This window comes from Aspergillus aculeatus, assembly GCF_001890905.1.
Source record: "Aspergillus aculeatus ATCC 16872 unplaced genomic scaffold ASPACscaffold_10, whole genome shotgun sequence".
NCBI classification, from domain to species: domain Eukaryota; kingdom Fungi; phylum Ascomycota; class Eurotiomycetes; order Eurotiales; family Aspergillaceae; genus Aspergillus; species Aspergillus aculeatus.
This window is the reverse complement of record NW_017962985.1, coordinates 1,167,903-1,190,489: the sequence shown is the minus strand read 5'-3', so window position 1 is coordinate 1,190,489 and position 22,587 is coordinate 1,167,903. Positions and strand designations below refer to the sequence as shown.

The following is a 22,587-nucleotide window of genomic DNA, read 5'->3' as shown; positions in this document are numbered from 1 at the left end:
CGTGGCTGATCTTACCTTTCTCCCGAACCCGTTTCTAAGACCTTCGGGCTAAACTCGGGTTAAAACCGAGACCATCTGTGCCAACACTGACCGCGCAGGTGTTACGTGATGCTGGGGGTGAAACTTTGTGCCCCTGATCAATTGTATAATAGAATGAGCTATGATGTATGAAAGGGATAGACCCGTATTGAACACAGTCGCGCGTTGGTCATGATAATGGATGTTTATGGACTGAAACATCTTGAAGTGAGACCTCTTGAACAGACATACAATATACGGTTTAAACGTAAGGAAATTTCATTAGCATCAAGTCACTGAAGTCACTGAAGTCACTGAAGTCACTGAAGTCACTGAAGTCACTGTAATCACTGTAGCCATGGTAGCGGGTTTTTCATAAGGCTAGAGATCGTGGGGGTTCTGCCTCGAGCCGAGGCGTCCGCAGTCCCGGAGTCGATCCGCGATCGCGGGGGTTCAAGCTATTGCGTTCTCCGCCCTACGGCTACGGCCACGGCCCTAGTTTTGGACCGAGCCAGGGCTACGTGGACAAGGACCCAGTCGGCGTGACGTCAAACTCTGGCTGTGACATGCCATACTGTATGCTGAGCCTCGAGCCGAAGTCGACTGTGGTGCTGATGTTGCCACGTCTAGGGATATCTATGAATGGTCGGACCACCATGTCAGCGCATTAGCTGATTCCAGTTCTTAGATGTCACCCCTGTCCTACAGGTACAGTACTTAAATCTATTCCCTACTCGAACAGCCATTACTTATCGCCATCTCCCGGCTGACCGATTTGCAGAATTATACCATCATGGCATGCTCCTCCAACACAAATTCCTCTCGCGACGAGGCCCCACCAATCGTCAGCACGATGCCCCCCGCCGACTTCAACTGGCAGATCACCCTCTCCGGCAAAGTCATCGCCATCACCGGCGCCAACCGCGGCATCGGCCTGGGCATCGCGGAAGTGTGCCTCGCCAACGCGGCGCAGCACGTCTACTCGCTGGACCTGATGGACCCCGGGGAGGAGACCCGGGCGCTACAACAGCGCTACCCGAACTTCCACTGCCTCGGGGCGGATGTGACCTCCCAGACGAGCGTGGAGACGGCGATCGACCGCATCGTGGCGGAGACGGGCCGCATCGATGGGCTCGTGGCCAACGCGGGCATGACGCAGCATCAGCCTGCGTTGCAATTTGACAGGGAGGAGGTGGAGCGGTTGTTCGGGTTGAATGTCTACGGATCCTACTTCTGCGCCCAGATCGCGGCCCGCAAATTCATCGAGCTGGGCATCAAGGGGTCCATCGTCATGACGGCCAGTATGACCTCTTATCGACCGAATCGCGTACATCTACCCCCCAAGTCATCGAAAAACAAGTGTACTAACTGAAATTGTAGGCCGCCCCGTCCGCGCCCTACGGCGCCACCAAAGCTGCCGGTGAGTTCCGTCAATTTCAGATCCAGTCCCCAAGCCACTCCAGCTAATCCGGGAATATGTGTGGGAGCAGTGCGCAACATGTGCCACACCCTGGCGATGGAATGGAGCCCCCACGGCATCCGGGTCAACAGCGTCTCGCCCGGGTTCGTGCGCACCGCCATGACCTACTACGTGGAGACGGCGCCAGACTGGCCTCAAAAGATGGAGAACTACGGGGGCATGCCGCGGCTGGCCGATCCGCGCGAGCTGGGCGGCGCCTATGTCTATCTGTTGAGTGATTGTAGTTCGTATACGACGGGGATTGATATTCCTGTTGCTGGGGTGGTTGGGGCTTGGTAGGTATTGGAGGGGGAGGGGAGGGTAAGGGTGGTAGCAAGGCTGTAGTGATTGCGGTGATTGTTCTGGTAATGATCATCTTTCCTTCATCTGGTTGCAGCAGCTTTTGTCAAGAGGGTACAAGACTCTGACTTCTCGAATGGATGCATTAGTGAATGTCTGTCAGGGGTCCCATGGCGAGCCAAGAAGTAAGCGGCATGGCAGTTCGTATTCCGCTGGCCTATCCGCGACGAGGGCCGGGGTCTGTACAGCCTCGCACGCGGAACATCCACACGCCTTGTTTTGCGTCAGGGTCTGCGGCGTGAGCATTTTGTCACTGGCAGTGCAGTCGGATACGGGGTGGAAGCGAGAGTCTCGAGGGTAAAGACTACCGATAGGATGGGGTTTATTTGAGTGTCTGCAGGGCAATGTTGGCCCTCACATGATGTCTGCCATGTACCCTACCCTGGTCAGCGCTGCGGCTGAGCCGGAGGAGTCTCCTTCATCTCCTCGATTTTCCCCTCTCCAGCTATCTCCGGTCATCCCATCTAGAGCCTTAATGTAAATCCATCCTCATCACCAGGTTTCATGGCGAAAGAAATGGAGAACCACGAATTCCCCTTCCTCGAGGAGGTCTTCACCCCAGCGGGACCGCCCAAGATCGAGTAACGCCCCTCTTCCCTCCCATCATAGTAAATTCCACAGAATGCAGAAACACTTACCAGGTGCAGCTTCGTCTTCGTCCACGGCCTCAACCCCCGCGGTCGCGTCGACCACCCCTACGAGACATGGACCCACGCCAACGGCACCTTCTGGCCCCGCGACTACCTGCCCCAGGACATCCCCCAAGCCCGCGTCTTTGTGTATGGGTATAACTCCAACATCACCAGTCCGCAGAGCATGTCCACGGCCGGTGTGAAGGATCATGCGAATACGTTGTTGAATCTGTTGGATTTGGAGCGGGATCCGAATATGGTATGTTCTAGCTAATAATCTTAGGTGTGTTGGCGGATGCTGGCTTTGAGTGGGCGAGGGCTCTGGGGGCTGTACTGACTTGGGTAGAATGTACGACCGCCAAAGATCATATTCGTGGGACATAGTCTGGGAGGGTTGGTTATCAAGCAGGTGCGCTTTTCTTGTCAGTTCTTGTGCTGGGTGCGATGTGCTCACGGCTGCTCCTGCTGCTGATAGGCACTGCTGAACGCCCACGAAGACCCCAAGTACAACGCCATCCGCAACAACACCTACGGGCTGGTCTTCTTCGGATGCCCCCACCGCGGCACTAAGGGTGTCGAATTGGGTAAGATTGCGGCCAAGGTGGCGCGATTCGTGGCCAAGGGCCATGCCAGCAACGATCTGCTCGACAGTCTAGAGCACAACTCGCTCTTCACGCGGCAGATGACGAGCCGCTTCTCCCACCAACTCGAGGACTACCGGGTGATCAGCTTTGTGGAGGGGAAGGAGGTGCTCCTGGGGGGCGTGGGGCCTGCTTCTGTCAGTCATGTATGTATCCCTTCGAAGCTGTTTACCTGTTCTTCAGGCCTTGCATTGCAGCTGTCCAGGTATGAAGTGCGCTGATGTGTCTAGCTGGTGGTTGACGAAGAATCCGCCGTGCTAGGCCTCCCCGGCCAACGCGAGACCCGCCTCAAACTCGACGCCGACCACTCGCAGATGTGCAAGGTGGGCGCCCGCGGCGCCATGTACAAGATGATCAAGGGCAATATCAAGCAGATCGCCGACCAGGTCCTGGCCACAGAGCAGGGATACATCCCATCCCCCTCCAGCGCCAACTCGACCTCCCCGCACCCCGCGCCACCACCCATCCCCCCCCGTCTCCCCGTCAACAGCAGCATGCCCTACCCCTCGCCGCAGAGCCCCCCGCCCACCCCCAAACGCGTCACCGGCGCCTTCTTCACCGCCGTCGACACCGACCCGCGCTCCCTCCAAGCCGCCGCCCTCAAGAACAACTGGCAATGGGACGAAGCCCGTAAGCTCGAGTACGCCATCTTCCAGGAGCACCTGCGCAACCTGGGGGCGGACCACCACAGCACGCTGGAGATCGGGTACCACCTGGCCGAGATCGACCTGGAAGCCGCCTACTATCCGAAATCCGCCGAATGGGCGCAGTGGGTGTCAACCAACGCGCAGCGGGTATTCGGCGCGAAGCACCCGCTGGCCATGAAGGCGGAGAGCCTGCTGGGGGAGGTGCTGGCGCACCAGGGCAAAGGCCAGGAGGCGGAGTCGGTGTGCGCCAACGTGCTGGCGCGCCAGCAGATGAGCATCGGCGAGGACGAGCTCGACACGCTGCTGACGCGCCGCCGGCTGGCCGTCGCGTACGGGGTGCTGGAGCGGCGCGCCGAGGCCGTCCAGGCGCTCGAGAAGCTCACCGAGCGGCTGCGCCAGGTGCTCGGCCCCACGCACATCCGCGTCTACGGCGCGGTGCTGGACACCGCCGAGCACATGGTCGCGCTGCGCTCCAACGACACCACGCAGCTGGTCACGCTGCGCTTCAACCCGGCCGTCGATCAGATGGGCCAGGCCTTTGCGGCGGTGTCGCAGGAGTTGAATCAGTTGCTGGGCGCGTCGCACCCGCTGACCATCAAGAGCGTGCGACTCCTGGCCGCGAGCCAGATGCTCGAGCCTGACGGCACGGCCGCGGCGTCGGAGACCTTCCGGCGCGCGCTCGCGGCCAGCGAGGAGTATCTGGGGCCCGAGCACCCGGAGACGATGGCGACCGTGGCGCTGATGGGGGTGATGTATGCGTCGCAGGGCCGGATCGGGGTGGGCACGTTCGTGGGCGCGCACCGCTCGCACACGGAGCTGGCCACCCCCTGGCTGCTGCGGTATCTGGGGTGGTGTGAGACGCGCATGGGCGCCGACGGCGCCGAGGTGCAGTCCGTGCTGGACATGCTGGCCAAGCTGTACTTCGAGGCCCGGGATTACGTGCAGAGCCAGGAGTACTATGAGCGGCTAGAGCGGAGTTATCGGGCGGCGGGCAAGACAATGCCCGAGCAGAGCGCGAATTGGTTGCAGCTGTGTCGCATGAATACGCGGTATTTGACGCCGAAGAAGGAGGTCGGGTTGCAGGGACTCCTGAGGCAGTTTCAGCGGATGTAGACTAGACTGTCTGTCTGGAAGAGGTGGGTGCTGGAGGTGAGGGAATGGTCAAGTGTACACTGGGTTTGTTTGCGTTGGTGCGATAGCTGAATATACCATGCTGGTTATGAATGCATTTTTTTTTCTTATCATTTTCACGAGAATCCTTGTAGAAATGGTAGGAGATTTTCTCTTAGTGGGTTCATTGGGTGTTCTCTTCCGCGTCACGTTACTAAATGCTTTTGTTGGCGACAAAAGGTGAAAGTCTGCATCTATGCCCAGCAGGTCCCGTATAATACCAGCCAGAGGTTAGCTGCTGCATACTCACTGCATACGGTGCCACATTCCCAGAAACAGCGGACAGCATTAAGTTCGACAAGCTTTATTGCACCTAATAGGACTTGGTACCAGATCCCTGTTGTTGAGTATAACTCTAAATCTATACACTCTAGAACTTGGTTTTTTCTGTGACCGGAACATCGTGCACGCGGGAGATATATTCCCGAGGTAGGCCGAGCCACTCGGGAATTCTGGGTCGGACATTTGATCAATTGACCGGATCAAGCTTTGCGCGATCGATCATACCGTTGTTGCTTGGACCAGGGATTATACTGTGCCAGGGTAGTCGTGCTGTTCAGGTGGGGAAGATCATCGGGGTGACGATGGGTGGATAGCTGCAGATGACGTACGATTCCTGGTCCGACATCTCCTCCACTTGACGTATCTACTCAGTTTCGAATGACGGGACCAAGACATACAACCCGAGCAGGTTTATTCCCTCTGCTTTCAAAATGGATATGAAATTTTAGTCAAATGCAATCACTGACCTTGAACAGGTTGTCAACTCAGCGGTGTAGATATTACGGCAATAGACTACGAAAAGGAAGAGGAATTATTCAAAGGATATTATAGTAGTTCATTCAAGGAGAGATTATCGTAGGTCAGGTCCTACTGTATCATATCATACAAGTGCAATCCGCACTGTCATAAGGTTATCATCATCGCAAATCATCGACATCATCGCACGAGCATCTAGTTGGAGATCTTGTCGGGAACGTTGTGCCTAGGCCCGATTAGCTTCATCCTTTAACTTGAGGCCATCGGGGGAAAAGACTTACCCGGTGGAGCTCTCGAACTTGTTGCGAGCAAAGTCGGTGGCCTTCTCGTTGGTGGAGCGCAGCTTCTGGGGGTCGGCGCCGAATCTGCTCTCGACGCTGTCGACACCTTTTCGTCAGGATGTCAGTAAGGGGATCCGGGCGTGGGCAGGTAGGTGCATTGCGGATGCAAAGCCAGTGGAATGCAAGAAGCAGGAATTGGCAAAGTCAATGACCCACGGGGAGAGTGGTAAATACGTACCCTTATCGACGTAGTCTTCCTGGTTGTTGTTGTTGCTGCCGCTGCTGCCGTGGCTGCCGCCGAGCTTGGATGCGAGTCCAGAGAGTTTGTCCATGGTGATTGAGAGGTTGTGTGTGAAAGTTGAGTAGTTAATAGCTCTGTGATAGTTTGATGGGAATGAGAATTATGACGATCAGATTCGACTGCTTTATATGTGCAGTGTATCGTTGTGATCGGCAAGAGGTTGCGATGGTGGTGATGTCATGGAGATGGTGGTGACGATGGTGACGCCATTTATGCTAATCTATGCACTGCACAAGAATTATGCCCCTTGGCTGACATCGCGTTGATGTCATGTGCGCTTTATGTGCGCTTTATGTCAGCTATGCACCGCCATGCCTAAACATACACCAGCCCCCGGCACCAGCCACGGCCGAAAATACCCCGCTGAGTCAGCGCTAGTCGCTCGGGTTGCCCGATTCGGCATGGAACACTTGGCAGGCGTTTCTCTTCATTCCCACTTTGCTGATTCAACGCACGAACACCCAATCTCCCCCCATCTCCACTGTTGTGCACTGCTTTTCAGGGGTTGAGGCTCGCTAGTCACTCTAGTGCTGTTCGCCTGTTTCTCCATCCTCCTTCGTACTCGTTCACAACTGCCACTCATTCGCTTATATCTGTCCATATCCGCCCACACCAGAGGGGTCTGCTATGGTCTGTCTGGATCGAGGTGCTGGTCCGTGACATCATGATCGAAATCATAAACAATCCATCCAGGGATAACTTGGGAGCAATGCTGCTGCCTGCGGATCGGATGGAGCTGGCGGACTCACTGCCACTCCGGTCCCAATCACAATTGCGCTGGTCTTAAGTTTCTGACCCCTTGGGCATTGCCAGCCGGCAGTCGGCTTCTAGCCGATTAGTGAGCAGTCATGCAGACCCATCATTCAGCTCAATTTCTTTCGGCCCCAGTGGAGCTGCATCGCCCAAGGCTTTCCGGGGGGTCCGCAGATCGCCTGGTGTTCTCGAAGAATATAAGGGAATTGGGGATTTCGCTTTTTGCACCGTTCCTTTCCTCTCTTTTCTCGCGACTTGATCTGCCTCTCTCCTCCCCCCTTCACTGGTCAGGTTCCTCCCTGTCCACGCTCCCCTGTCGATCATGAAGCTGTCTCTTGCGGTTGCGGCAGCGGCTGGCGTCGCCCATGCCGCCTCGCTGCCTCCTGCGGCGGTCGAGGTGGCTGTTCGGGCGCTTCCCAATGCTCCCGACGGCTACACCCCCGACAACGTGACCTGCCCGTCCACCCGACCCAGCATCCGTGATGCCGACAACCTCTCCACCAACGAGACCGAATGGCTCAAGGTGCGCCGCAATGTCACCCTACAGCCCATGAAGGACTTTCTGGGTCGCTTGAACCTCAGCGGCTTTGACGTCACCTCCTATCTCAACACCCACGCGAGCAACATCTCCAACATCCCCAACATTGCCGTCGCGGCCTCCGGGGGTGGCTACCGGGCGCTGACCAACGGCGCGGGTGGTCTGAAGGCCTTTGACAGCCGCACGGAGAACTCCACCAACACCGGTCAGCTGGGTGGTCTGCTGCAGTCTGCTACCTATGTCGCTGGTCTGAGTGGTGGTAGCTGGCTGGTTGGTTCCATGTTCGTCAACAATTTCTCCACCATCAGCAATCTGCAGGCTAGCGACCGGATCTGGGGGTTCTCCAAGTCTTTGCTCGAGGGTCCTAACTATGACACCATTCAAGTCCTGAGCACCTACGAATACTGGAAGACCATTACCGAACAGGTCGACGGGAAATCGGGGGCCGGTTTCAATACCTCGTTCTCGGATTACTGGGGCCGTGCCCTTTCCTTCCAGCTGGTCAATTCCTCCAAGGACGACGGCGGTGCTGACTACACCTGGTCCTCCATCTCCCTGATGGACGACTTCAAGAACGGCCAATACCCCATGCCTATTGTGGTCATGGATGGCCGTAACCCCGGCGAGGTTATTGTTGAGACCAATGCGACGGTCTACGAGGTCAACCCGTGGGAGTTCGGCTCTTGGGATCCATCTGTCTATGCCTTTGCTCCGTTGGAGTACCTCGGCTCGAGATTCGAGAACGGCAGCGTGTCGGAGAACGGTACCTGTGTGCGTGGCTTTGACAATGCCGGTTTCATCATGGGATCCTCCTCCACTCTCTTCAACCAGTTCTTGCTGCAGATCAACAGTACCGATATCCCCACGATCTTCAAGAATGCCTTGACCGACATCCTGGAAGACCTGGGTGAGCGGGGTGACGACATTGCCGTGTACTCCCCCAACCCCTTCCACGGGTACCGTGAGGCCAGCGAAGATTATGCCACCGCTGCCACCTTGGACGTTGTCGATGGTGGTGAGGATCTCGAGAACATCCCGCTGCACCCCCTCATCCAGCCCGACCGCCACGTGGATGTGATTTTTGCTATTGATTCTTCCGCCGATACCGACTCATACTGGCCCAACGGAACCTCGCTGGTGGCTACCTACCAGCGCAGCTTGAACAGCTCCGGTATTGCCAACGGCACCGTCTTCCCTCCTGTCCCGGATGTAAACACCTTCGTCAACCTGGGCCTGAACAAGCGCCCGACCTTCTTCGGCTGTGACCCGAAGAACCTGTCTGGTCCTGCTCCGCTCGTCGTGTACTTGGCCAACTCGCCTTACACCTACGAGTCAAACTTCTCCACCTTCAAGCTGACCTACTCGGACGAGGAGCGCGATAACGTCATCACCAACGGCTACAACGTGGTCACCCGCGGCAACGGCACCCTCGACTCGAACTGGACTTCCTGTGTTGCCTGCGCCATCCTGCAGCGCTCGACCTACCGCACCAACACCACCCTGCCGGACATCTGCACCACCTGCTTCAACGACTACTGCTGGAACGGCACGACCAACAGCACCGTGCCGTCGGAGTACGAGCCCACCCTGTACTTGACGACCAGCGGCTCGGGTAAGAGTATGCTGCACCGCTCAGCGGCCGGTTTGGCCTTTGCGGTGACTATGTTCTTGGCTTATTAGATGGGGGGATTTGGGGATGGAGACTTCATGTACAAATGTTGATAGTTTTGGATATCTGTTGATAGTAATGGATGCGATGAAGACACGATTGATGGTTCTACTGCTTTAGGATTTTTTTTTGGTTGGAGTTGGTATATATCGAATGAAGATTTCAGTGTTATTCCTTACGAGATTGAGCACTTCTACTGACGTCATGAGCCTCAGCACATTACAGATTTGTGTTTCTCAAGACTGTCCTGCCGAGTGTGGTTCCATGATTCATCTCTACGGGTGTGTCTCCTTTCATTCAACCAGCAAGAGGCACCGGATATACCGACCTTCATATATGATGGCTGGTTTAGTTGACCAGCCCCAGCCATGTAGACTGAAGAAAGCACGATACACTTGGAATGGTTTCTAACAAAGCTTCTAAGCTGCATCTCCATGTTAGGGATATTCACACAACACCGATCGATCCTCTTTTCACTTCCCTTGGGAACAGAAACCAGAACACGCGATCGATGAGCCATGAGTCCAGAGTCCAGCGATAAAGAATGATGGAACATTTCGGTTGCCGGCATCACCAAAAACCACAACAACAAAGACCTTCCCCATATTCCCCGCAACAGACAACACATGCGAACACTGAAAGACCCATGAACAGGAGCGTTTCTCTTCACCAACAAACAGACATGCGCAATATAAGAACCTCTCCTCCACATATCTCTCTCCCTCACATTCTCACCAAGATCACACCCCAAACCCACCATCCTACAACCAAGATACACCACCAACACACCCAAAGGCGACCAAAATGTCACACCGCGTCCCCGAGATCCCCTGCTGGCGCGACCGCATTACCAGCCGTCTACACCCGCTAGGCGACTACGGCCTGCTCGACATCGTCCAACAAGTCCCCGGGGGCACGGACCAAACGAACACAGTTGACATCCAGACCTTCGTGGCCTTCATCCGGGGCCGGCCATTCTTCTGGTTCATCAATGGCCCCAGCACCGAACCGGGCTGGTACATCACCAAGCTTCTGCTCTTCTGGCGCAGCGCGCTGGCAGACCCCAACTACCGCATCCCGGCGTCGATGATGCTGGCGGGCGGCGGCTGTGTCGGCGGCAACCAGGTCATGTTCTGGACGTTTGAGGTGCGAGGCTCTGCAGGTGAAGGAGGGCAACGCGTCGCCGCCCGGTGGCAGCGTCAGGACCGGACTCAGTTCGATTGGTGGGCTGATGAGTTCATCACCATCCGGTTCTTCTTTGATGTCGCCGACAATGTGAATGCCGTCGTTTGGCCGCCTCCACCTGCTGCTGGTCTGCAGGATACGGAGGGGGAGGGAGAGGGGGAGAGTGCGCTGGAGTCTGAGGGAGAGGGGGATACTGCTACTGCTCCTACCGCTTCGCGGGAAGGGACGCCGCGGCCGCTTGAAACCATTGCGGAGGATGCTGGTGAGTATTCATCTAACGACCCGGAGAATAGTGGATCTGCTAACGCTCGTGGAAGTGCATCCCAGACTGCGCGCGAACACGGTTTGAATGATAACGACGATGATGCGGTGGGGTCCGCTGCTGCGTCGGAGACTTGGCATAGTTGCGCGTCCACGGAATACTTCTCTGCGGAGTCGAAAGGAGGATGAATTGGTGTTCTGGATAGCTCCTGTTCTGGGACTCTGAGATCGAGATTTGGTACTGTGCGCCATCATTGGTGTTTTTTTGCAAGAAATAGTAGTTAACTTTTTCGATTATCTTTGTACATATTCAATGTGAAAGTGTCTTCGCTAGTAGTCAGTCTGTTCATATGTAGGCTCCTTGTAATGTTACTTGTTACTGAAGTATTCGAATAGCTGGGACTGAGATTGGAGACCTCAGATTGCACTTTCCGCCTCAGGCAACGGGGGGTCACCCTCATACAACCGAATCAATTCCCCGTCACGTGCTTTAATTTCTCTTCCAAGATCCGACTGCTCTCTCATTTTCGCAAAATGAACTCCACGCGCCGGTGTCATGTGAATAAAACCTGCCAGCATTTCTAGTGAATATGGCACGTGATCCAAAGCGATCTCTCGAGCAAGGGTGCTCCCAGAGAACTCAGCAACGACTATCAGGATTCAAAGACGATGTCCCACATTCAACATCAAGATTTTTGAAACCACAATGAACTTTAGCAGGTTGCTGGCTTTTGAGACATGCCAGTTTTTATAATGAAAGACATGGCAGTACACCAATTCTATGAGTTAGCTAACGTGCGCCAACAGTGCGCCAACAGCAATTGAGCCACAAGACGGTGGGCATGATGTTGACAGTCGTCGAAATGCGGTACAATCCAGGCTTTGCGCGGGGGCAGTTTAAACGATGAAAACGACGACGATGCGGAGGGCTCTACTGCGGTGTCGGACTTTTACTATAGTTATGCGTCCACGGAATACTTCTCTACAGAGTTAAAGGAGGATAGATTGATGCTTTGCACTCCGAGCTGGTCAGGCTTCTCACCCCAACATCGGTAGCTCTTTGCTAATTCCGCTCAGATGTGATATTGTAGCCTCACGTAGGTGGATTCATCGCTCATCTACGGCCTCGACACTTGCCATGACTGGTGAGTCTCCTTCTGTTGAAAATAGAAGCTTACTGTCTTTCATGTGATATCCCATTTCTCTTTTGTATTGAAATTATAGCATAGCCTTCTTGATGCTACTTTCAACGTTCTATGAAGAAACTAACCGGATCCTAGCCCTACCTGTCAGCAATGGTAACAACAGCTACACGCTACATGTATTTCTTCTCCGCCGCTCGGTCATTCGACTACCGCCGCAAACTTTGAGAACCAAGAAGGGGGGGTGGACTTCGTTCTCTGTTTGGAGAGACTGGGGGAGAAGTACGGACACTGCGGCACATTGATGTAGGCTGGTTCCCGCCCTGGGTACTGTCCAGCCACCAACATACAACGCCCACAAATCATCAAGATAGGCCGCTTGCAGAGCCTCGTTCCATTTACATGGCTTCAGGACAGAAGTATGTCTCAGTGGTCATGAGCACTCCATACAAGATCGGTCGCGACACAGCCATGATTTGCTTTTTCTTTCGGAGGCTATCAGACATTGCGCCAAGCCACAGCAAGGCTCGAGAATCTGCGCATATCCCTGTGCCACTGTGCACATTAGAGGCGACTACCTGTTTCTGTTCCGAGTGCTTAAAGCTAGGAGGTCAGCCAGACAGCCCCTCGGTAGCCACAGTTCTTTTTGATCGTTTTTTCCAAGCTTCCATACACTTTTCTGTACGGGAAGTAAAGTGAATCCGGTAGTCTGCATGCCAAATGGAACCCGTGACGGTGATCGGACTGGTGGGGAGCCTTGTGCAGTTCATTGCGATTGGATTCAAGATTGTCAAGACCGGTCAGAGCATCTACCAGTCCGCCTCGGGCTCGACGCAAGAGAACGAACACCTCTCGACGACGAACGCCCGTTTCCGACAGGTCGTGGTCCGCCTGCGGCAGGAAAAAGCTTCGCAGACCATCCTGCGCGAAGATGAACGGGCGCTGCGGGAGTTGTGTGTCGAATGATGCAGCGTGTCCGAGGAGCTGCAGCAGCTACTGGAGACACTGCGGGTGACGACAGGCAGCAACAGATAATTCCAGACGGCCACGGTATTGTGCAAAGGTTGGTGGAAGAAGGAGCGAAAGGAGGAGTGGCATACCAAGTTGGCAGGTTACGAGAGCCAGTTGAAACTGTTTCTCGAAAGCTCGGGTCAGCATGATTCCGCTCAGCTGTCGCAGAGTCTCTAACCGGCATAGCATGCCATTCTCTCTTTAGGCTAGACTTTCGGAAGCGTCTCGATGAAATCATCCAGGACGGACAATCCAGCCACGCGGCAATGACCTTGCTCCAGGACAACGTCGCGGTGCTGCACCAAGCGTTAGCGACAACCACTCTGATCCAGACTGAATTCGAGATAAGGTGCAACATCTGATGATGCTGTCAGAGAAAGCTGCACTCACTAATCGGGCGACTTTGGTCCTCGATGCCTTGGAGTTCAAGGAAATGCGCGATCGATCCAATGAGGTAGACACTGCCTACGATGCAACCTTCACATGGTGGAGATGCGAGAGCTTTTGGGCCCAAGGCTCAGGCCTTTACTCACTCCTGTGGCTATTGAGGAGCTGTATAGGCAGGAGAACTCGGGCTGTTGACATGGGTATCTCGAGCACTGAACGTGTGCTGGAACATATACGCTCATTTCCATTTCCAGACGAGCAAGATGGGAATCACTCTCTGCAAATTGTGTACAAATTTTGTGAATGAGTAAATTAAAAAGCTTAGTCCTTTATTTCGGAATAATTTATCTCAATATAGACCAGAGACCAGAAATCTTTTCAGGGTATTCGGGTGGAGTACAGCATGGCAGTATACATCTTTGAAGAAAGTCAATTGGTCTATGCTCGCCATTGGTGTTGGGGATGACGCCAAACGAGGTTTCGTTCCCCGCCCGATATCGCAGCTGCCGACCGGGGGAATGAACCCCTCAATCATCTTATCATCCGCAACCACCTCATCTTCGTTCTTCTTCCAACATGACTGTAGATACGCCCTCATTTACCGCTATTCCGGTCGTTGACTATTCTCTCGCCACTTCCCCCACCACAAAACCCCAATTCCTCGCCAGTCTGCGCCATGCGCTGGTCCACGTGGGCTTCTTCTACCTCATCAACGCCCCGATCGCGCCCGCCGTCCGCGACGAGCTGATCAAACAGACCACTGCCATTTTCGATCTCCCACTCGAGAAGAAGCTGGAGATTGAAATGGTCGACAGCAAGCATTTCCTGGGATACTCGCGACTAGGGGCTGAAACCACCGCCCGTCAGATTGATTACCGCGAACAATTCGACGTGCGTGCCTTCACCGATACACGATGAACTTACAGGACACTACTGACCAGTTCCGCCAGTTTGCGACCGAGCTCCCTCCCCCGAGCCCAGACGCCCCCCTCTACCGCAACATCCGCGGCCCAAACCAGGTACATTTCCGCCTTCAACCCAGTGTAACAACCCCACTAACTGCACACAGTGGCCCGACGAATCCGCCATCCCGGGCTTCCGCCACGCCGTCGAGGCCTACCTGGCCGAAACCCATCCACTAGCAGCCGCCTTCCGGGGCCTCATCTCCGAAGCGCTCGACATGGCGCCCACGGCACTCGACCGCTTCTTCGAGGACCCCATCCAGCAGAAACTCAAGCTGATCAAGTACCCGCCTCCCCGCGATGCGTCCGAGTCGCAAGGCGTGGGCGCGCACAAGGACTCGGAGTTCCTCACTTTCCTGCTGCAAGCCACGCCGCACACGGGGCTGGAGGTGCAGAACAAGGCCGGCGAGTGGATCGCGGCGCCGCCGCTGCCGGGCTCGCTGGTGGTGAACATCGGCCGCGCCCTCGAGGCGATCACGGGGGGCGTGTGCACGGCGACGACGCACCGGGTGAATCTGGCAATGGAGAATTTTTTCGATGCACAGGGGACGCCTCTCGGGCCGCGGTTCTCCATCCCCGTGTTCCAGGGGATGAGCCTGGATCTGTCGGCGGAGAGCGGGGCCCTGGCCCTGGCGATCCCGGCGCATATTCGGGAGCTGGTGCGCGACGAATCGGTGCGGTCGGACGCGGAGGCGACCTTCAATCGGATCTTTAAAGGGAGGGTGGGCGAGGGCACGCTAATCCATCGGGTGATGAGCCATCAGGATGTGGGGCGGCGGTGGTATCCTGCGTTGCTGGATTGGGCGCTGGCGGAGTATGAGAAGTAGTCTTCTACTACAGAGCACTCAACACCACTTTACAACCGAGTACGTTCCAGTAACCAAAGAAGGCAATGGTCGATCATCCGTTAGCTGTCAGTTGCCCCGATCAGCTGGTGGCCCTGGGCATCGATCTGAAACTAGGGTTCGTATTGCGAGGTTAAGCTGCGCCTGCTCGTATTTACTTGGCATGTGTGCCCAATCAGAAGGGCGGGTTTCCCGCGATCGACGTCCCTGCGCTTGCCCCGTGCCCCAGCCAGATGCGTGCTGGGCTGGGCTAATTTAAGTAGCTAGCTGTCCCCGTATACTTTTATGCCCCTTTGACCTTTTTTTTTTTTAGATGTTGGTATTCACCACCACCACCATGGCCCAGCTCGCCAGCGAGGGGGGAGTATTCTCCCGCGCAAAGAGCGGACAATGTCGCGCTCACCACGCCTTCTCCAGCAGCACCGCGCGCATCACCATCGTCTGCTACGCGGTCTACTTCGTCATTTTCCTGGGACTCTTCTTCTTTACCGCCGCGCGATTCCTCACAAGCGAGGGCAAGCGTAAATCGATAGCACAGTGGCTGCTCTTAACCATCGCCGTGACATTCATGCTGCTGTATGCACTCACCCACCCCCTTCTGGCCGAAAAGAAACCATCCTAATCAGCTAAACGCAGCGCCCAAATTCTCGCAGTCATAACGACGACCCTAAGCGAATGCGCCGTCCTCAACTCCCAACAGAGCACGCAGGCCCTCCTCCCGATAACCTGGCTTATCAGCCTCGGCAAACTCGCCCTCTTCAGCCTGATCCTCCTCCCGCTGTGTCGCCGCCTGCACCACGGCGCAAGCCACAAGACCATCGACCGATGGATCCTCATCCCGCACTCCATCTTGGTAGCAGTGCTGGCGGCACTGGTGCTCGCTGCGCTAGCGGTGCAAACGCGTCTCGTCGAGCGGATCGTCCACCCCACGCGATACACTTTCCAGGAGTTGCAGCGCTGGGAACGCACGGAAAAGAGACTGTGGGTGGCAGTGGACGTGGTGGAGGTGCTGGGGATGAGCGTTTCCGCGGCGCGCATGGGGTGGGCTGTTTCGTCGGCGCGGCATTTACGCGGTGGGGTATGTTGTCCCTTCCTTTCTTTTGCTTATAGTTTCATGGGAGTGGGATGTTCCCTTTCTTTATAATTGCCTGAGGGTGAGGATTATTTAGTGGTAGATCTGTGCTAATTGTCGGGTACAGGAACTCGGCTTCTTCATTCCTCTGCTGATTGTCTCGTCGGTGGGGCTGGCCTTGACGGATCTGGTGGGGTATGTGGAGGGCCTCGCGTTTGGGAATACGTTCGGGTACGACTCAAAGATGGTGAGGGGGCAGCAGGCCAGGATGTATGTCGAGTACTTCTTCTATGCCGGGGCGGTGCTCAGTGCGGGGGTGGTGGTGGCGTCGCGGCGGTTGGGGAGGGGGGCAGTCCGGGTGAGTATGTCCAGTGTTCGGGGGAAGGCTTAGCGTAGACTTCGTATCCCAATCCTATGTACTGGAATATACCGTCCCGGGGGAGAACCCCCGGGCCCCCCTTCTTTTCAGCTTCCCAGCAATCCTTATTCTAAGTGCCGGGGGAATATACCGTTCCGGGGGTTCTCCCCCGGAGCGGTATATTATAGAAATCAAAATTGAGGGGCAGTGTATGGCCGTATAGCAGGTGTCTAGTCCACCTCATCCCCTTCTTCAGTCTTCTCTTCCGCCCCGTCTAGCACAACCGTAAACCCAATGACCAGATACTCCTCCCCGGTCGTCCGGTTCTTCAACACGTACCGCAACACGTTGTTCTTCTCGCTCACATACTTGCTGATATTCAGCGTTATCCCGGGGACATGGATCGCGAAGTCTGCCACAGTCAGCCGACCCAAAGGAACCAAACCAAGCGGAGGGGAAAAGAAACATACCTTCGAAATCCAAATACGGATTCCCAAAATCCGCCTCATACACTCTCCCCTTCTCCAACACAAACCCCTTCCGCTTCTCCTGGTCCCGAAAATATTTCGTCCGCGCCGATGCATCCCCCGGTAGACCGTGTCTCTCCCGTACCTCCACCCCCGACCCCTCCGCCCCCTCCAGAACAACCGGATCCGCCTCGACGGCTGGCTTCTTGGTATCGGGGGGAACGACCTCCCCCACCCGGAACTGATTCCACGACGCCAGCGCCGGACTATACAGGTACGGTTTGTCGCTGTACGCGTCGCCGTCGATGGAGGGGTCGAGCATCGTTTTTACGACTTTGAAGGCGGTGTTAAAGCCCGGCGGCAGGTAGTCGCGGATCGGGTGGTCGAAGTCGTTGCCGAAGAGGAGGTCATCGCCGTTGACATCTTCCGCGAAGGTGAGAGAGAGGGTGATGCTGTACCGGTTTGCGGAGGTGGTGGGGTGCGTGAAGTAGGGGTTGGATTTGGGGGATCCCTCCGGATAGCCTGCGTATATTCTCTGGGTTAGGAGCTTGATTGGGGGTATTGGGTTTGGGAAAGGGACAGGGGCGGGGCAGGGTACCGGTGTACTCCTTGATGCGCACCCAGATGTCGGCGGTGAGGTGCGGGCTGCGGATGCGGATCGGGGAGGGTCCGTTGACGTGGACTAGTTGGTGGGTTTGGGGGTCGTAGCGCGGTCCGGCGGTGATGCGGAGGCGGTGGTTTGGGGCTTTGTTGGTGCTGAACATGGTGTCTATGTCTTTTTGGATTAGGTAGAGGTTAGAAGAAATGTGCACGGAAGATTGTTGGAAATGAGAAAGATAAAGATGAACTTTGGCCATGGGTGCTGGGTGATGACGTAGGTGGGGTAGCTCTTATCTTATCGGCCCTTGCTCTGATCAGTGTTGATCAACTACTGACATGTGAAAATGCCATCCATGGAAGTGTGACAGTGACAGACTTATTACACATACATGGTGATGGTGCAACAGGCGAAATACACGCAGCGATTGTCTACTAGTGTCCAGGGTGCCCTGGTGCCCTGTTTCGTAGATGAGGGTTGGCCCGAAGAGGAAAAGTGGATGCCGGCAGGGCTGATATCATACTTACGCCGTGTTGACACCAGACTATTTAACCCAATGCTTTATCCAGCACTCCCCAATCTTCTGGTTTCTATTCTTCAGCACATACACATACAGAAATAATCATAATGCAGTCAGTTCTCCAACCCATCATCGGCCCCAAGAAGGAGATCCACGACCTCACCGGTCGCGTGGCGCTCATCACCGGCGGTGCCTTGGGCATCGGGTGAGTCGTTCCCCCAATCCACAATGAATTCTGGTTGAATGCTTAGACTAAGCAAACACAGCTACGAGGTTGCCCGCGCCTTCGTACTCAACGGCGCCCGCGTCATCATGGTCAATCGCAAAGAGGAACAAGGGCAGTCAGCTATTGAATCCATCAAGAAGGAGGCCGGCGAGGGGGCCCAGATCGAATGGGTGCCCTGTGACATGGGCAATCTCAAGGAAGTGCGGGAGGTGTTCGAGGGTATTCGCCAGCGAGAGGAGCGCCTAGACTTGGTGAGTGTACCCCCAATTGTCCCTTCCCAAAACCAGAAAGCATCCACTAACCCGCTACACCAGCTCATCCTCTCCGCCGGCATCAACGCCAACCAATACGGCGAAACCGCCGACGGCATCGACCGCCACTTCCAGGTCAACTGGCTGGGCCAGTTCTACGTCGTCAACCAGCTCTACCCGCTCCTCCGCAAGACCTCGAAGCTGCCGCACACCCCGGCCCCGCGCATCGTCTTCGAGTCCTCGGAGCAGCACCGCAACGCCCCGCCCAACGTGCACTTCGCCTCGCTCGAGGAGCTGAACAATCCCGAGGTCGGCAACACCCAGCTGTACGGCCGGACCAAGCTAGCGATCATTCTCGGGGTGAAGTACGGGCTGCTGGATCGGGTCATCAAGCCAAATGGCGATAATATCTATGCGCTGTCGGTGCATCCTGGTGCTGTACGTTCTTCCGTTTTCTTGCTGTGGGGAGATAATGTGCTGATAAAAAACAGGTGAACACGGCCATGCAGCAGCAGTGGAAGGACGCGTACCCCGGGATCTTCGGGAACCTCCTGACGAAGGTGATGCTGGCGGTGGGGCGCAACGTCGAGCAGGGCTCGTTCAGCGCGCTGTGGGCGGCGACGAGCCCCGAGGTCGAGGAGAAGGGGTGGAACGGGTATTATTTCAGCGATGTCGCGCAGCCGGGCAAGGAGAGCAGCCAGGCGTCGGATCCGGTGCTGGGGGCAGCACTGTGGGATCTCAGCCATCGGTTGATCCGGGAGAAGGCGGGCGAGGATGCGGTCGTGGATTGGGGGCGTGCTTAGCGTGCTTAGCTGGGTTGAGGGTGATTGTACTGTGGCTAAAGTAGTTTAGGTTATAGCGTTGACGGTTATCTTTGTTGAAGCAGGGCTTTTAATTAAGTGGAACTGGGAAGTTGAAAGAAAGGGGGGTCGGGGGGTTCTCCCCCGGAACGGTAAACATTAGTACTTAGGATTAGACAACCTAGGATATGTATAACAAACGATTCCCGGGGGAGAACCCCCGGACCCCCCTTTTTTTTCAGCTTCCCAGTAACCTCAGTCTTGAATGCTGGGGGAATGTACCGTCCCGGGGGAACCCCGGACCCTCCTTTCTTTCACCTTCCCAGTATAAATGTTTGACCATAACAGAATAACTTCATCCCACGATAATCATTAGGCCCTCTTATCACAAATACCCCTATACTCCACTCCCCACCTACCCCAAGAACGCCCGCTTACTCCCCCACCACCCCGGTAATCTTCGCATAGACCGTCGGAAACCCCCGTCGCGTCACCGGCAGCACCATCTCGGCCACCAGCTTCATACCCTCAGGTGTGGTATCGAACAGCTCGAACTCGAACCGGCGCGCAAAGTACGCCAGCGCCGTGTACAGCTCGTTGTACGCGAGACTAGCCCAGTGGCTAACGTTAGCCAATCCCTTCCACTCAAAGCACTCCTCCCACCAACAGCAGAGGTATAAAGGGGGGGGGGGAAGGAACTGACTTCATCCCGACACACCCGCGAGTCCCCTTTGAGAACGCCACCATATACCGCTTGAGACGCTCGCTCTTGTCGCCCTGCAGCCACCGCTCGGGATCGAAGGTGTCGCCATCCGGGAAGAGGGTAGGGTCCCGGTGGATGAACCACGAGGAGGCGCCTAGGACGGTCTTTATGCTGTCAACATTCCCTTTCCTTTCTTGAGGGCAACGGGAGGGTTGGGGCTTGGGGACATACACCAGGCGGCAGCTCGTACCCGTTGTACACGAGTGTCTCTGTTGGCGCGACGCGGGGTAACCGGACTATGGGCGAGGCTAGGCGGAGGGATTCCGTGATGATGGCTGTCTGTTCACCCAGCTTCGTCAGTGACTTTGGGAGAAAGGTTATGTAGACAATGCGAGGTGGGGTGCAGTGTTTCCTCTGATGACAGGGTGGAGGGGGAAGGGGCACACCAAAAACGGCAACTTCTCCAACTCGGTCCAACTCGCCGTACTCGTCGGCGTGGGCAGCACTGTCCGCAACTCTGCTCGTAATCTCTCCACGTAGTCTTTCCTGCTGCCGAGGATGTACGCGGCGTAGGTCAAAATAGTTGAGGTCGTCTCCGTGCCCCCCATGAGGAACTGGATCGCCTCGTCCCGGAAGCGTGCGGCGGTGCGCTCGCTGGCGGGGATGCTGGGGTCCGACAGCTGTGCGAAGATGGTCGTGTGCTTTATGGGTTTGCGGCCGGTTTCTGCTGCGGCTTCCGGGGTCGCAGACTGCGCGGACAGGGCGTAGATATTGGCCAGGTAATTGTAAGTGGAGGCGTAATTCGGCTGGACGGTGGCGAGCCAGCGCAGCGGGATGCGGCGCAGCAGCCAGGAGATGACCGGAATGAAGCGGCTGAGGTGGCTGATCGCGGCCATCTCGTTGACCAGGTTGCGGATCTCGCTGCGGAAGGTCGCGTCCTCCAGAAACCCCTGGCTCTCGCCGTAGGAATAGTAGGTGATCACGTCGGAGGTCATGGCTGCGAAGGCGTCGTCCAGCCGCACGATTTTGTCGGCCTCATAAAACCCCTGCAGCCGCTGCATGAGTTTCAGCGCGCAGCGCTCGGTGATTGGCGACAGCGACTGGATGGACCGCTTCGAGAAGAAGTGGCTGATCCTCGCGCGGCGCGCGTGGTGCTGCGCGTGGTCGATGGTCGAGAACATCGATTCCGGCATCCCAAACTGCGGGCCATACGACGGCGTCTTGTGGCGGCGTCGCGTGCTGCCGGTGTAGATCTCTTCGTAGAAGGTCGGGTCGATGATGTGCACTTCATTGGGGCCCGCACGGACGATGGGGCCTGGGGGAATGGGGGAGTTAGTTTTAGTGTTGCAGAGGGGGCCGGGGAGGGGGGAGGGATCGTACCATACTGTTTGTGCATTCTGATGAGTTGGAAGTGGTATTGGCCGTGTTGAATGCAGTCGTAGTAGAACTCGTATAAGCTGCTGATGGCTGCTAGCTTGGGGCCTGGCACCCGACTTAGAGGATGCCAGTACAGGCGGTAGACGGTCCGCAGGACGATATACGCCAACAGCCCGATCCCCACGCGGGAGACATTCGTCGCAGTGAGTAACTCCATGTCGGCATGCATTGGTGTAGAACACAAGTTGGTGGGGAGTCGTCGCGTGGAGAGCAGGGATATATAGCCCCCCTCCATGGGTGGTGTCAGTCGAGACTGGCAGGTCGCCCGGCCCTCTAAGCCCTAGCGCTAACCACCTCAATTCACCCCTACATTCCTTCCCTTGTTATCCCTTGCTTCTTCATTAGAAAATTGTTAAGCAAGGAATTGAGACTTAGATAGCCTGATATTTTCTTTGTTCTTCTCATCAAGTTCAATCAGTCTATTCATTCCGAGAATCATCATGTATTGAAGTCACCATCCTGTATCTTTTCTTATGTTTTCTATCTTTGATTCTTTTTTATTTTGACTTCTGTTATTTGCATCTTCCACCTTACTTTCACCTCACTTCTACACACCATTTGTATGTAAAAGTGAGAGTTCAGTGAAGCTTGGTGATAGTCATCTGAGACACATCCAAATTCCAACAGGTGGAATATGAGTTCAGACCGACAAATGACTGGCCAAATCTATAAGACTTCATCTGGACCCCAGTCACGATGGTTGAAATTACTGGATGAACAGACCCTTACCACGGATGCGAGATGGTTTCCCCGCTGAGTAAATGCATTAGTGTAGCCCTATCATCATTGGTGGATTACTCTACCCCGCCCCCTGCATCAGTAGATACAGCCATTGTGTAAAGCGGGTCCACTCCCCGCATGCCGTAAGGTGTCATGTCATCTTGTTCTAGCTGCATGTGAAGACTGCAGGTAATTGCAGACGATGCTACCTCACTATCACTTGGTATGTATAAGACAGTCTAAGTGAAACAGTCGAGGGTTGTCCGACTACATCATAGCGCGGGGTTGATTGACGATCCGTGAACAGACCGCTTGTTCCCCTCGCCCAGCAGGAACCAACACAACCTCCTTCACTTTTCATTCACCAACTCATCTGCACCAAAACAAACTCACCCACCCACCCACCACTATCAT

General features: G+C 55.7%; 9 protein-coding genes across 9 annotated transcripts; 6 read left to right on the top strand and 3 right to left on the bottom strand.

The window, feature by feature from the left end:
- Positions 1 to 871: 871 nt before the first annotated feature.
- ASPACDRAFT_79691 (uncharacterized protein) lies at positions 872 to 1,777 on the top strand (the record flags this gene model as incomplete). Its single annotated transcript, XM_020205475.1, has 3 exons — positions 872 to 1,345; positions 1,399 to 1,438; positions 1,509 to 1,777. 3 exons carry the CDS (start codon positions 872 to 874, stop codon positions 1,775 to 1,777), a joined length of 783 nt encoding a protein of 260 aa, XP_020055303.1.
- A 576-nt stretch (positions 1,778 to 2,353) lies between these two features.
- ASPACDRAFT_30890 (LipA and NB-ARC domain protein) lies at positions 2,354 to 4,870 on the top strand (the record flags this gene model as incomplete). Its single annotated transcript, XM_020199767.1, has 4 exons — positions 2,354 to 2,418; positions 2,485 to 2,728; positions 2,945 to 3,256; positions 3,341 to 4,870. The coding sequence occupies 4 exons, from the start codon at positions 2,354 to 2,356 to the stop codon at positions 4,868 to 4,870; spliced, it is 2,151 nt and encodes a 716-aa protein (XP_020055302.1).
- An 831-nt stretch (positions 4,871 to 5,701) lies between these two features.
- On the bottom strand, positions 5,702 to 6,480 carry ASPACDRAFT_1857433 (uncharacterized protein). Its single transcript, XM_020197548.1, has 3 exons — positions 6,206 to 6,480; positions 5,968 to 6,073; positions 5,702 to 5,912 (listed from the first exon to the last, which is right to left on the bottom strand). Exons 1-3 carry the CDS (start codon positions 6,297 to 6,299, stop codon positions 5,882 to 5,884), a joined length of 231 nt encoding a protein of 76 aa, XP_020055301.1. The 5' UTR covers positions 6,300 to 6,480; the 3' UTR covers positions 5,702 to 5,881.
- A 1,232-nt stretch (positions 6,481 to 7,712) lies between these two features.
- ASPACDRAFT_121736 (uncharacterized protein) lies at positions 7,713 to 9,343 on the top strand. Its single transcript, XM_020196465.1, has one exon. The coding sequence runs from the start codon at positions 7,839 to 7,841 to the stop codon at positions 9,237 to 9,239; it is 1,401 nt and encodes a 466-aa protein (XP_020055300.1). The 5' UTR covers positions 7,713 to 7,838; the 3' UTR covers positions 9,240 to 9,343.
- Positions 9,344 to 13,790: 4,447 nt separating this feature from the next.
- ASPACDRAFT_44588 (isopenicillin N synthase family dioxygenase) lies at positions 13,791 to 15,003 on the top strand (the record flags this gene model as incomplete). The annotated part of the gene is made up of 3 exons (XM_020201446.1): positions 13,791 to 14,105; positions 14,165 to 14,233; positions 14,284 to 15,003. The coding sequence occupies 3 exons, from the start codon at positions 13,791 to 13,793 to the stop codon at positions 15,001 to 15,003; spliced, it is 1,104 nt and encodes a 367-aa protein (XP_020055299.1).
- A 329-nt stretch (positions 15,004 to 15,332) lies between these two features.
- On the top strand, positions 15,333 to 16,552 carry ASPACDRAFT_121733 (uncharacterized protein). The gene is made up of 3 exons (XM_020196464.1): positions 15,333 to 15,597; positions 15,658 to 16,099; positions 16,221 to 16,552. Exons 1-3 carry the CDS (start codon positions 15,359 to 15,361, stop codon positions 16,482 to 16,484), a joined length of 945 nt encoding a protein of 314 aa, XP_020055298.1. The 5' UTR covers positions 15,333 to 15,358; the 3' UTR covers positions 16,485 to 16,552.
- A 129-nt stretch (positions 16,553 to 16,681) lies between these two features.
- ASPACDRAFT_61639 (DUF1769 domain-containing protein) lies at positions 16,682 to 17,682 on the bottom strand (the record flags this gene model as incomplete). Its single annotated transcript, XM_020203679.1, has 3 exons — positions 16,682 to 16,863; positions 16,922 to 17,440; positions 17,517 to 17,682. 3 exons carry the CDS (start codon positions 17,680 to 17,682, stop codon positions 16,682 to 16,684), a joined length of 867 nt encoding a protein of 288 aa, XP_020055297.1.
- A 461-nt stretch (positions 17,683 to 18,143) lies between these two features.
- ASPACDRAFT_30324 (short chain dehydrogenase/reductase family protein) lies at positions 18,144 to 19,316 on the top strand (the record flags this gene model as incomplete). Its single annotated transcript, XM_020199715.1, has 4 exons — positions 18,144 to 18,241; positions 18,303 to 18,513; positions 18,577 to 18,951; positions 19,005 to 19,316. The coding sequence occupies 4 exons, from the start codon at positions 18,144 to 18,146 to the stop codon at positions 19,314 to 19,316; spliced, it is 996 nt and encodes a 331-aa protein (XP_020055296.1).
- A 431-nt stretch (positions 19,317 to 19,747) lies between these two features.
- On the bottom strand, positions 19,748 to 21,622 carry ASPACDRAFT_44584 (cytochrome P450; the record flags this gene model as incomplete). The annotated part of the gene is made up of 5 exons (XM_020201445.1): positions 19,748 to 19,922; positions 20,017 to 20,180; positions 20,248 to 20,355; positions 20,463 to 21,331; positions 21,397 to 21,622. The coding sequence occupies 5 exons, from the start codon at positions 21,620 to 21,622 to the stop codon at positions 19,748 to 19,750; spliced, it is 1,542 nt and encodes a 513-aa protein (XP_020055295.1).
- Between the last annotated feature and the right edge of the window lie 965 nt (positions 21,623 to 22,587).